Source organism: Platichthys flesus, chromosome 2 (assembly GCF_949316205.1).
Source record: "Platichthys flesus chromosome 2, fPlaFle2.1, whole genome shotgun sequence".
NCBI classification, from domain to species: domain Eukaryota; kingdom Metazoa; phylum Chordata; class Actinopteri; order Pleuronectiformes; family Pleuronectidae; genus Platichthys; species Platichthys flesus.
The window spans coordinates 18,724,374-18,737,897 of NC_084946.1; the positions used below are offsets into that span (position 1 = coordinate 18,724,374).

Consider the following 13,524-nt stretch of genomic DNA (forward strand, 5'->3'; position numbering starts at 1 on the left):
GGTCCTAGTGCTCCTCCCTGCTCCTTCCGCTGGTGACTGACACAAAGGAGTTGAAATACATTGAAATTAATACCGAATAAAAGTTGAGTTTAGCTTAAGTCAAGTTAAGTATTTAAGTGAAGCTGTTAAGTATTAGAGTTAAGTAAAGTTGTTAAGTAGTTAAGTATAGTAGGTAAGTGCATAGATTAAGTCAACTTAAGTTAAGATTCAATTCAAGTTCCTCAATTTATGTTTTACTTAAAAAAATTAAAACATAGCACATCTAATTTACTGTCACATAAGAGAAAAAAATGTAACAACGGTAACTAAAGTATTATCTTATCGGTAATGATGATTGTGTAAATATCAATACAACTCCCTGTCACCGTTTTCTTTGCAAGCTGTCTGTGGTTGTGCTCCGTTGAGGTAGAAACCAGCAGTTGAAACAATGTTGTGGTCTTCAGATTCTAGATTCTAGATTCATTGAGCCAGTAACTGTTTTCAGGTGTTAACGGCCACAAGCAGATTATAGGTAAATCATTTAAGTTGTGTACATTAGCGTCATCAGCTGCTTTGGCCTTGCAAGCAATGATACAAGCCGAACTTGAGGGTACGCTAAGGCTAAAGGTAAATCTGACTGGCTTGTATGGCAGTAGTATGACAGACATGTGGCTGCTCAGTAGATCAGACATCATTACCTCTAACTAAACTTCCCCATTATAGAACTTAGGACAAGATGGGGAACATCCTGTGTATGTTCTACTACCCAAATGTATGTCTACCTCCGGTTGATGTTAGCGGATGTTAGTGACCACCAGTGGACGTTAGGGACATATCTTCAGTTGTGTACCTGCGTTCTGCAGTGTGTAATGTTTCTTCATGGTCTGGTGCAGGGCTTTTATCCAAGCATCATCAGATCTCTGAGCAATCCCAGGAAAGGAAATCCCATACCTTCAACTGCATCCTCCCAGGGTACTGTGTATTCTAAGAATTAGACCACGTGCAGGGTGTTGGACCAGAGTATCAGGTCTGGGCTAACAGTGGTGGTGACAATATGTGATGGGACTGTAAGCAGCTGGCCCACGTCCACCAACATTTCCCAGTCTCTGACTTGCTCCATCTGACCACACCTGGCCGGTGGAGGAGACCCTCTCAGGCATGGTAGCAGTTCTGTTTGTTTTAGGTTCTGCTGCAAGGCTCCTAGTTGTGTCTCCACTGCTGGGCCACATGTAAAACAACTAGGGCTGTGACTCTTTCATATTTAATTAAGGCCTGATTATCCAGAGTGGGACAATATAACGTTGTCATCTTGTATAATTATGTCACACAAATCACAGCAATTTTCTATGATAATTTCAATTCTGACCATATAATTGGGACAATTGGTGTTAATGTGTGACAGACACATTTTTACAGACGTGGCAGTTAGATAAAGTTTTTTTAAGACAATTAAAACTGTAGCAAACAGGAATTTGTATGCAATATTCAATTCAAACACTAGCTTGAAGCAAACATGTTAATATGACGTTTGCAAAACTGAGTCTGTTTTTAAAATATCAGAGTCCTGGATTACTTGCTACATTTAAACAATCGCTTTCCTCTATTCAATTATGAGGAATGAATAAAGCCATTGGTCTGGTTTGAAATGAGATGACAAGACGTTTGTAATCAATTGAACATTTTTTTAAGTATTTTATTTACATTCATACTGTAATGAGGTTTTTCATTGTTTCATTGCTCTGTCTCATCCTTGACTCACCAGTCATTTGTGAGGCACTTTGAACTGCACTAACCTGTATGAAATGTGTTGTATAAATAAAGCTCGATTGATTAATTGACTGAATGTAAACATAGAATGATAGATATTTCAGATGAGTGGTATTCAACCTGTGTAAAGTGAGTAGTAATTATCTGAATACGCTGACATGTGTTTTTAAATCTCTAAAAAAAATAACCAATAAACAGTTTCTGTGTGAAGGTTCTATTTCCACTGAAACAAGTGTTTTGTCCAAAATCGATGTAAATTCAGAGGAGCTGCTGCAACAAACCCAGTCTTGTACAAATACACACTTCACAAAATCATCATAAAGAAACAACTTAAGTCTCAGCGGATAAAGTTTTTATTGTGTGAACACAGATTTGACTGTAGCTGTTGATGAGCAGGTAAACACTGTGCAATATGACAGTCGACAATAATTCCACCTGTATTGTTGGTGTGTATATTAAAAAAACACTGTGCAGGAGGAGAAACAGTGCTCGTAATACTAACCCCAGTTCAGAGTGACCATCCCCAGAGTTCCTTCTCTCTGTCTACAGGTTTGAACTGGTCTGATCTTCCCGCTGTAGCAGCCCTGCTGTTGGTGAACGTGGTAGACGCCCAAAAAGTTGTAGAAAAACCAGTTAGACACAACCTGGATTGGCCTCAGGGATGTAGCTGCACACAGTGGGACATTTCATATGTGTGTTCTCATGCACAGGACCAGCAAAGTTTACACATCTGTGTTTTATAAAACATGATCAAACTGTACAAAAGATTCAATCCTCCCATTTAAGATACATAACAGCACTGTTATTTTCTGCAGTGCTTACACAGTATAAACACAATCTCCCTCTGTAGTTTACACACTTTCAAAACCAAACATTCAACAGGATCGTTTTCTACATATCACCACGGATGAGTCTTGTTAGTAATTCATATTCAAGTTACAACCAAAACATCTTCCTCGCAGTTCTTTAATGAACTGAATGTAACAATGTGAGAAGAGAGATTTTAAAAGGACAGTTTGAACTTTAAAGATTGTCTGGTTTGCTAGAATCTGCTGTTCCGTAGAAACTTTACGTCTTGATGGTATGGATGTCAAATCAATGTCTGCTATCAAAATATCTTATTGTGGTTCTAAAATATGTAGATCTAGCTGTTACAGTACTAACAATAACAATACTATTTAATAATAATTTCATTTGATCATATTTCATAATAATTGTGATGACGAACTTGCAGAGGGGGTGGGGGTGGGGGGGTGGGGGGGGTCACAGGGAGGTAGAGGACCCGATTGGAGCCAGAAACTCTGGCCAACATTTTGCTTGTATACGCAGAGAGCTGCTGACATGACACAGTCCTCGGAAGATAAACGGGGATATGTACAGTATCTCTGCTGTGAGAGCATATTATAATGTCTGCTTCTCTACCTAAGGCATAATTCTTCATTTAATATGTGAACAAAAAAGGGCTGAGCTGTTGAAAATAGGTGACTGAGACCTCAGAAGTGCCTTGAAGATATATATATAAATATGAGACCTATTTCATGTAAGGCATCGAAGGAGGAAAACACTGTTCAGCTATATAGTTATTTTCAACATTACTCTTTTTTTATACAGTCATAATATGAAAGTAATTTTGAAATTCAGGGTTAGGGTTAGGGTTAGGGTTAGGGGTAACCCTAAGGCTGGGGGGGGAATGTGTGATTCCTATGCAGGCCAAAATGATTTGAATAATTAAATTACGTGGTAATACGCTACACGACAACTGCCTCTGAAGTGCTGAGCGTAGGTTTCTCTCAGTAGTAAACGAGCATAGCACGACAACAATGTAAACAATGATGAGCATTTCCGTGGCGGGGTCAGACGTTTGTGATTTCCACGCCCTTGTAGGCTAGCATGGGGCTGCCTCTGGCCCGAGGAACAGCCTGAACCCTGGCCTCTCTGGGCAAAGACCCACAGCTGCCGTGGAAGCCCAGGCTCCGCTCCACCGAGTGGTTGTTTGCGCGTAACCTCAGCGGACTCTGGGAAAAATGAGATATGAAGCGCAAAATCTAGATGTGCTTATTCTTAAGAATGTGACATGGTCCTTGTTTAAAACATCTCCTCTTTACTATTTTTTTATACCCATATGATTAAGAAAAGCTGTCCAATAAAAATGGCCAGATGTGGAACAGTTTAAGATGCAGATCATGTAATCTCCATGTCCTCGGTTTGTATCCGGCTGGCGACCTTTGGTGCATGTCAACCCCGTCCCTCTCCCCCTCATTTCCTGTCAGCTGTACTGTCCATTATCTGACCGAGGCAAGAATGTCCCCAAGACACAAGTCCAATAAACACTTACTCCATGAGGTACGTGTTATTATCTCCCACATTTGTATTGTTTCTTAATCCAAATAAAAAAACACAATTTCGAAGAGGCGATTGCTGCTTTCTTTTGTTGTTTCAGCAATGAAATCATTGTAATTGAATTTCCTAGATCAAATATTTCATTGTCAATATGAATCTTTAAAATAGTTATATTTGAGCTTACTATGAAAACAGAAGACTGAATGGTTAATTTATTGCAGTATTGGGTGTGCATGCTTTTACAATGTGTCTGTGAAACATTATGAATAATCAGTGAGAATCACTACATTGCCAGGAAAGGTCATTGAAAGGCCGTTGTTCACATAAGCATGGAAAATATGGAACATTACAACTACTCAACTACTGAGCCACAGTCATGACTTTTGTTTGTTTGCTCGACAGCCCTGTTGTTGTTCAAACCAGATGTGATTGTATTTTATACTGCGAAGTGGATATAATATTATTCCAGTCATGTGATACCTTCCCAGTTCTTCTTATGGAGGCCCTCTCCTCAGCGAAGCGGTTCACAGCCACAGGAGAAGAAGAACTGATGACTTCGTTGGCCTGGTCTGAATTGCTGTAAAAACAAAGGCATCACAAGACGTTTTGTTTACTGGAAATGTGATTATTTCTCCGTTTGTTTCACGCTTTGTTATGTCATCCTTCCTGTTTAGCTAGAATGTTTTCAAGTTATAATTACCTTCGCCAAGGTTGTTATGTTTTCACCCCTGTCTGTTTGTTTGTTGTTTTGATCGTTTGTGAGCGAGATTCCACAGAAACAATTGAGCGGATTAACATGGAACTTGTTGGAAGGATGTGGTGTGGGTCAGGGAAGAACCAGGGGGCAGATCCAGGTTTTCTCTTTTTTTCCCCCCCATTTCTTAAACATAGCTAGATAGGGTGTTTATTTTTTTAACACCACTTTCCCAGGAAATAAATCACGGATCACGATGAGACAAATCGTTTATATTTAGGGAACAGATTTTTATAACCGTGCAATTTGGTGCAGCTTGATTGAATTGGAGGAGACTGTTGTGCCTTGGCGGAGGTACTGCGTGTGCTCTGTAGTAATTTGTGTAGAGCAGATTTTGATTGACCTGTGATGAACAGCGAGGGATTTCATCTCTTCATACAGGTGCCGATGCAGCATGTGCTTGTGGCCGGGGATGCACAGGGCTTTGGCCATGGCGTCAGTGTCGAAGGAGGGATCCAGAGCCAGCACAGCCCCGTTAATCCCTTTACCCTGAAGATTGTCTGCAAACTCCTGAGGAGCAAAAAGCAGAGGCAGTTTGTATCCGACTGTGTGCAGCACAGCTCAGAAGAATCACTTCAGATGCTATCTATAGTCATGCAAGAAGTCAAGAGGGTGCAAAGGTCAGATTTAATAGCATGTAAAGAGAAACCACAGCCATGATGGGGCTTTAAAACAAATAGATGTTTATCCCTGTGGGGCAGATACTGTGTTATGGATTGTAGAGCTACATGTTTATGTCAAAGTAGGGGATACCTAAGCCATAAAAACACATGTGTAGTATTTTGCTGTGTTTATTTGTGCAAAACCTGTGTTTTTTTCTGTGTATTTCTTTCGGCTGCGGTGAAGCAACAAAGCAACAAAGCTATCATTATGTCCGCGGGAGACCAAGGAACACAAACTGTGCAGGATCTGGTTCCAATCTGCGCTGGAAAACTCCCGAGCAAAGGGAACGCCGCCGCCGACCTCCCACCCACCTTGAGGTCTATGTCTCTGATCCACTTCATTACTCGGTGACATGTCCAAACAATGGGATCCCAGTCCTGGTGCTCACATTTTGCCCGTCGTGCCTGCAGGGCCTGCGAAAACACAACACACCGATATATACAGAAGCGCTAATGTGGCAGGGGCCAAGCACAACACGGAGAGAGGTCAGGGAAGGATGATGGCCTGCTGAGATAATGCCGCACCAACAGCTTCTGTGTGCCTCAGGCTATGGTGGATGATAATGAAAATCACATGCAGGACGTCAGTGGGCCTGAGTTAAAGTCATTGAGGAATGATTACTTAAAAAAAAAGAAGACTACTCAGTGTCAGTATTAAAAATGCTGGTGTATAGTCTCACCTCTTTATCAAAGCTGAGAATCTGCAGCAGCTGGATCGCCAGCAGAAGGCTTGTCTGGTGGAACTGGTCGCCGATGTTGAGGAACCTCTCCAGGTCCCTGCGGCTCAGAGAGTTCAGCACTCGTCCGTCCACTAGGTTACTCTGGAAGGTCTGAGAGTATTGAGGCAGGCCCACGTCACTCAGCCAGGAGGTGGACACCCAGTGATGATCCATCTCAGAGGCGTTCGACAGTCTACAGGAAGATTAGAGACCAACGACACACTTTATTAGCAGTGGTGGAAAATGTTCTGATTATTTACTTCAGTAATGTACCAATATTACAAAAAATTTAAATAAAAAAAAAAACACCCTCTTAATAGCACAAGATCCTAAATATTACTTAAAAGTATAATTAAGGAATTTCTGTTTCACTATGAAAAGTAAAAGCACTCGTAATGCAAAAATACTGTATTACCCATATGGGTGTTATAATATTATATATTAAGTTACTGGCTTCTCTTTCACTGGTAATTGAGGTAGATCTAATTCTAGTCATTCTGTACACTTTCAATCTACAGTAATAGATCACACCTTATGGTTTTTATGATTGTTCTGAATCATAGTTCGTTTAGCCTTCTGCTCACCCCTGATCCCCCTCCGCTCTTCTGTAATCCTCGATGGCCAGTCTCAGCTTCCTGCGATGAATGAGGTTACTGACTCCCAGACCCAGCTCTAAATCCTCATCTGTCAATCCCAGCAGCACCTAAAGAGCAGAGGTCCAAACTCTCATCAAACCTGAGTGCAACCACTTCCTACAGACAGCCGAAGAAGAACCACTTGGACCAGACGTGTACCTTGCCACTCTTGATATTTTCAGAGCAGGCTCGGATGTACATGGGCATCCCCATGACGACCTCCATCCAGGCCTGGACTGCACCTGCCCTCCACAGCGACATGCATGTGGTGCGTGTGAGCTCCGCCTGCTGGAGGCGGTCGAGCTGCTCCTCGCCGTCAGACAGGCTCTGCTGTGTGAGGCTGTCAGAGTCTGGATTGGTTCGGGAGAGGTTAAGGTGTGGCATACAGGAGGGGTTCAGGGTCAGAGGGAAAATCAAAACAAAAGACTCATCTGGAGACAGTTTGACATTTAAGTATCTGAGGATGTTAGAGTGGAAAAATTCTCCTCCACCTCTATACACGACATCGGTTTAGATGCTTCACTAAAATAACTCAATATGTTTTGTTGTTGCTCGAGTCAGCTGCATGAAAAACTGTTTCAACCTTTTCCTTTATTCAATTTTGATATTCACTGGGTTGAAATTGCACACATGGCCACTAGATGGAGCCAGAACTATTCAGTTGAATTTCACTAGTTACAAATAGCTATAGTGATAATAAGTAATAAAAATAACACAAAAGAGTGCATCGTAATTTTAAATTGTGTCAAACCAGTTAAATGTAACCCATATGTTTCTTGTGTAGTTGGATGTAGCTGTTTAGTCCAGGTCTACAACTACAGTATCATCGTTTAATAAAAGTTAAAATACTTGTTACTATCTTGATGATTATGAAGGGACTTAAGACCATTAGGGTAATGTATTAGAGACACAGGGATTATTCATAAAACATCATGCTCCCGCCCATTACCCACCCATCTCAACCATAGGGAAACACTGATTCATACTGAACCGACAAATCCAGGATGAACTCTTGTGTGTTTACCTGATTCGTCCCCACATGCTGACAACAAATGCTGCATGCAAAGTCCACCATCTCTCATAAGACTTTCCAAGAAAGAAAAAACGAGACAATTTTTTTTTCTCCAATGGACCTGAGTGACATGAATAATCCCCAGGGAGCAGAAACAGACAGCTGGTAATCACAGATGAGGAGTTACTCACTGGCAGGAAGGGGGTTTGCCATTAGAAATGGCAGGAGGAGAGGGAGAGACACGTTAGACTGCACACAAGAACAAGATTACTCATGGAACAGAAAAAGGTCACGTCGGATGTATTCAGTTACTAGTTTTATTTTTAAAATAAGATTTCATTTCAATTATGATTCATTTTTCGAAAAAACGCTAAAACCTCCTCGACATCTGGCCGCAGCAGCTGCAGCAGATAAATATCTGAAGTCGCCTCTTGTTTCTGTCTTTTTTTTTTTCTCTTTTAAATAAAATACTTCAATAGATTTAATCTTTTTATGCAACATCTCCTTAATTACAAAGCATTCGACAGAGTATCGTTGTAGAGCCACATTTGCGAGAAAATGAGGAGGAATTCTACAAAAAAGAAACAGTAACAGAAAAAAATTAAATAAACAGAAAACAAAGGGGCCGTGCATTCAAAATGCAAGGAGAGAGAAGTTGGTACAGGGAGGAGAAGGCAACACAGGAGCAACACAGGAGTGTGGAGATTATTAAATCTGATCGGTCATGAATGGACATTTTCCTCGAAGCGACACACAGGGATCATGCAGGTGTTTAATGCACATTCCACTGGTATCGACACGATAGTTAGTTCTCAGGGAGACGTGTGTCAGACATAAAACAATGTTATGAGGCTAGTGCTAACAGTGACACAGTGATATGCAGATTCTTTCCAAGATGAGACGTTTTAGCTTTGGCACTTGCACATGAGTGTGACAGCAGGCGAGAGGTTTGCCTGGATATTATAATATTTTCTTATATTTCTTTGTGCATGTCCATTTAAGTCATATTTGATGGAAGTCTGACTCTTAAACCCTAATTAGCAGTCCGTAAATTAGGATGTATATATTTTTTTTTTATCTTAAATGGTTGAGGTATCATAATCAGCAAATACCGTGGGCCAGTATTTATAACAGGAATATGATGACGATCCTGTAACAGCAACACCCCTCAAAAAAAGGGTGATGTATTTACACAACAACAATTAAATCTGGCCAAAGAAAATCCATTTTTTCCAGGTCAATCAGCTAATATCTCTTCTCTCACAGTAAAAAAAATGGGCTGAATAAAATTGGGAATAAGAAGAAACATAGAAATCAGTGTTGCAAAGCATGATAAAAGCAACTGTAAAGTAACAAAAGCCAAATGACATTTACAGTAAAAACCCTAGTGTCACAATCACTCCTATGTACATATGAACAGCAGTCCTTCAAGTCTCCAGTTATAAAAAACATAAAACATTACGCCATTTGGAAGATAATACAGCATAAACATGTCTACACATCATAATAACCCCATGTACTGTATATATTTATAAGCATGTAAACATATATACATATGCATACATGTACATCTATAAATATATATCTAATTTACAAACACAATTTAAGGGTAATATACTGTACATATAGAATAGCAGTCTCTTTAAGGGATTCTCTTTTAAAATTTACCCCATTCCCCCCTCGCCCACCCCTCCACAAACTGAACACACAGTTAAAGCCAAGTGGATATCCACACATTAACACACACACACACACACGCACGCACGCACGCACGCACACACGCACACACGCACACACACACACACGCACACACACTCACGCTTACACACACAGTATCACCAGTCGGCATCCTCCTCTATGTAATAATCAGGGGTGGCTGTACCATCAAACAGGCCGGGGTCCAGTGACTTGCGCTGCTTTCCCCGAGCGAACACGCGCGACAGAGATCCCAGAGTCATCTTCTCCTTCTTCTTCTTACGCTTCTGGTCCTCCAGGTCCTCCATGGACTGCGGCAAGCAGAGGACAGAGGTTAGTCCTCTCACACGGCACAGGTCAAGCAGCAGTTTGACATTTTCGGGGGGAATTGCGCTCATTTGTCGGATTTAAAGTCTGAAGAGGTTGATGTGTTTTTCATGTCTGTATGGTGAAAAGACTAAAGACTAAATCTGCTGACTCGCACCTCTAATGTTCAGGAATCAACACATCATATCTTATTTGTTTCATCCACGTTAAAACTGAACTGTAACAATTGTTTTGGTTTTATAAAGAAATTATGAGCTGAACTCGTTGGATGGATGCAGCATCTCCGTGGTTTGACTGCCCACAACCCCTGAACATTTAACTTTACATTTCAGTTTTCGTTAAGCGTGAAACTATTAAGATGTAATGATTTCATAACAAGTTAATTTGTGAACTTTAAAAGGTGGTGGGTGGTTAATTTGATCACCTTTTGACACCATAGAAGCGAGATGAAAACGACTAATATAAAATTACACCGTCCATTGTGTTTCATTGGGATGGACCTCTCACACTGTATATAAAAATTGGCGACACGTATCTGATTCCTTCCGTCTTGTGCTTTTCAGGTCATTAGGAGCCGGACTCTGCGCATTAAATGAAACCAAACCTATCAGAACAATGTATGGGGATTATTTATGGAGACACCATGGATTATTTAGGATTTATGACCTATACTGCAGCCAGCCACCAGGAGGCGACCAAGATAATCTGGCTTCTCTTTTGGTGAGCTGCCACCATGTCGTCCATCTTTACACTCAGTCTATGTTTGATACACACAGGTCAGCAGATTCCCTCTCCATATCAGACATGAGAGACACATCAAGCTCTCGGCAAGACATCCAAAACACAACTTCAAACTACTGCTTTAAAGTGACTTTGAATTCAAAAAACAACACCACCACCACCACCACCACCACCACCAAGCAGGCAGGCTGACACCCAGCAGGAGGACAGGACAGAGGGACGGACACAGGAGAAGGAGGGGTGATTACTTGGTGAAGGGGGCCAGGCAGCTCTTACATTGCAGAGGGAGTGGGTCCGGTGACGAGGTGAGTTGATGTCGCTGGGCGTGGACGAGCGGTCGCCGTCGGCTGCCGAGGCGTCAGAGATGACAGAGGGCTGGCGAGAGTGACAGGGGCTGATCCTGACCACAGCTGGAGGCGCGAACCCCCCCAGACACACACACACACACACACACACACACAAATTGAAAAATTCCTGCAGTTAGTATGAGAAACCTCAAGGGAACCCTCTGTTAGTGTGCCGGCTCTGTAAATGCAACACCGAAGCAGCTGAGACCCTGAGAGGCCGAGCGGTAAAGAGGGCCTACCCTGTCTGTCCGTGGTGTGGCCGTGGTAGAGCGTCTGTTGGCTCTGTCGGATGGCGGCGGTGAGCGGCTGGTCGGCCTGCATCACCCACTCCTGACTGCCGTTCACCACGGGCTCCGTCGGCATGGCCAGCGAGTGTCTCTTCGGGACGTCTTTTGTCAGGGTGGCCAGAGACTGCTTCGCCTGGGAAACACACGAGACACATGGTGAGCTCTGGTACAGAAACTTTTCCACGTTGATGTTAAATCATTCGAGGTTATTCAGAATCGATTGTGGTTTTTCTATTCCTCTGTTTCCTCTAATGAGTATTGACTACGACCTTATAGGAATATGGATTTTGCACAAATGATGTGAGGAGTTCTCCTTTTTTTCTCTCTGCTGAATCTACTAAGAAAATCTCATAAGTTATTTATAAAATAAAAATAAAATCCAATAAGTAAAATATGAAAACTCACACAGATACACGCATAGTTTCAATCTTTTAATTAAAGGTAAAATATATTTCTCCTTCTTGGCTTAGATGTATTTTCTTCGATGCGTTATGAAAAGCACTGTGTTACCTTTTGCGATTGACAGTTAAATAAATAGTAATAAACTCGTCTCGTCTTTTATCACAGAGACTCACACAAGTATTGTAAACATGAAAGCGTACACACACGTGTGCACACTGCCGTTCAGCTGGATACGGAATGAAGAAAGCAATTCTCTTTATTTACAATAAACTCTTTGAGGCTTATCAGTGCACTGGATGAAACATTCTTTAAGATTCAACAGAGTCGTGGAGTCTGAAACTATTAAGACACAAACCAACACAGCCTTGGTTTACAATTTTCAAGGGATTTGTTGTCAACGAGAAAAACATTGACTAACAGCATTAAACGGGCAGAATGTCCCTTTTCTGATATAGTGGAAAGGAATATGTGTTACGAGTAACTAAATACCCCCTCCCCCCCTTTACATCACAAAATCCAGATCATAGACAGATCCTTTTCATAAAGATTTCTGCATTATTTCTTGGAACGTTGACTAAAGTGTAGAAAAACGGCCACAATGTTAAACAAAGTGAAAAAATAGATCCGCCCCTGATCTGTAGCATAACAACATTTAGGTCTTGCACTGATGAGACTAATGTGTGACTCAGCTCGATGTGAGGTTCAGTGCAGAGGGAGGAGAGTCCGACACAGCAGCATGTTAAAAAAACAGATATTTTCTCCTCATCCCAGAGAGGAGGTGAATGCTTTGGGAGCTGGATGGGATGAGGATGTACTCGAGCGGCTTAAACTGCATGTGTGCACACACCGATATGACAGGATTACCAACTGACACCTTGTTTGGATTCATGTCACACACACACAGAGATAAATAATGCTGAGGTGATATGAGTCTGCTTGAAAGCATTCAACAGCGTGTGTGACCGGGTGTCCACATGCAGCCGGACTCACCATGGTGAGCTCGGCCTCCAGCTCTTTGATCCTGTTCTCCTTCATGTCCATCTGAGAGCGCAGGATGTTGGCCTGCTCCGTGGCCTCCTTGGTCTGTCTCCTCAGGTCCCACTTCTCCCTCTCCAGCATGTCTTTCTCCTTCGCCAGGACCTTCACTGCATCCTCGCTCTCCTGGACACACACACACACACACACAAACACACACACACAGACTTGGTGGTCAGAAACCTGAACTCGTCTCCGCTGAACCATATGCAGGATTAAAAAAGCCTCATTTATACACTTGAATGATCAATGATGCTTAATATGAGCTGTGTTTGAATACTGAGTTTTATCTGAAGTTATTTCTCTTATTGCGAAAACCCATCACATTTCAAAAGTAGTTTCTAACTAACTATTCCCAGTACGTCCCCATTGGACTTGCCTTTGATCGGTTCCCATCATTAAACAATGTGTTTCTAATAAGGCATTTTCACAGCGAATAAAATTACAAAAAACCCAGAGAGCTTTACCGAGCAGGGTCAGCTAAACTTTACAACACAAATATTTACTATTTAGGGCAAATATGATATATCGTATTAATTCAGCTGGCACACAAAACATACAGAGACATGATAATATACCTGCCAATATCCCTTTGGATTATAAATGGAGTTCCAAGTTGAAATTAGGAAACACATCACAGCTTCATCATATTTATATATGTATATTTACACTTCATCTATTCCAAAACTTGCATTTTATGTTGGAAACATGGTATAACCATGAGAAAACATATGTTGTGACTATGGATGGCCTAGATATGTAATAACGAAGTGAAATGTGTTTGTATGCAAATAATTCAAATTTATATAAAATATAATTTCT

General features: G+C 41.5%; 1 protein-coding gene across 5 annotated transcripts in view; it reads right to left on the reverse strand.

Annotated features, from left to right (window-relative positions):
- Window positions 1-2,081: 2,081 nt before the first annotated feature.
- kaznb (kazrin, periplakin interacting protein b) overlaps window positions 2,082-13,524 on the reverse strand; it is a 65,434-nt gene continuing 53,991 nt past the window's right edge. For 3 of the 5 annotated variants that reach the window (XM_062404328.1, XM_062404321.1, XM_062404337.1), the window contains 11 exons: window positions 12,658-12,828; window positions 11,218-11,398; window positions 10,908-11,041; window positions 9,751-9,874; window positions 7,016-7,206; window positions 6,806-6,924; window positions 6,183-6,414; window positions 5,815-5,916; window positions 5,184-5,350; window positions 4,567-4,663; window positions 2,082-3,761 (listed from right to left, as the gene is read on the reverse strand). In XM_062404328.1, the coding sequence (XP_062260312.1) occupies window positions 3,600-3,761; window positions 4,567-4,663; window positions 5,184-5,350; window positions 5,815-5,916; window positions 6,183-6,414; window positions 6,806-6,924; window positions 7,016-7,206; window positions 9,751-9,874; window positions 10,908-11,041; window positions 11,218-11,398; window positions 12,658-12,828 (1,680 nt within the window). In that variant the 3' untranslated portion in view covers window positions 2,082-3,599. Of the gene's footprint in view, window positions 3,762-4,566; window positions 4,664-5,183; window positions 5,351-5,814; window positions 5,917-6,182; window positions 6,415-6,805; window positions 6,925-7,015; window positions 7,207-8,171; window positions 9,875-10,907; window positions 11,042-11,217; window positions 11,399-12,657; window positions 12,829-13,524 lie in introns of those variants that run through there. The other 2 variants (XM_062404352.1, XM_062404345.1) reach the window with 2 other exon arrangements.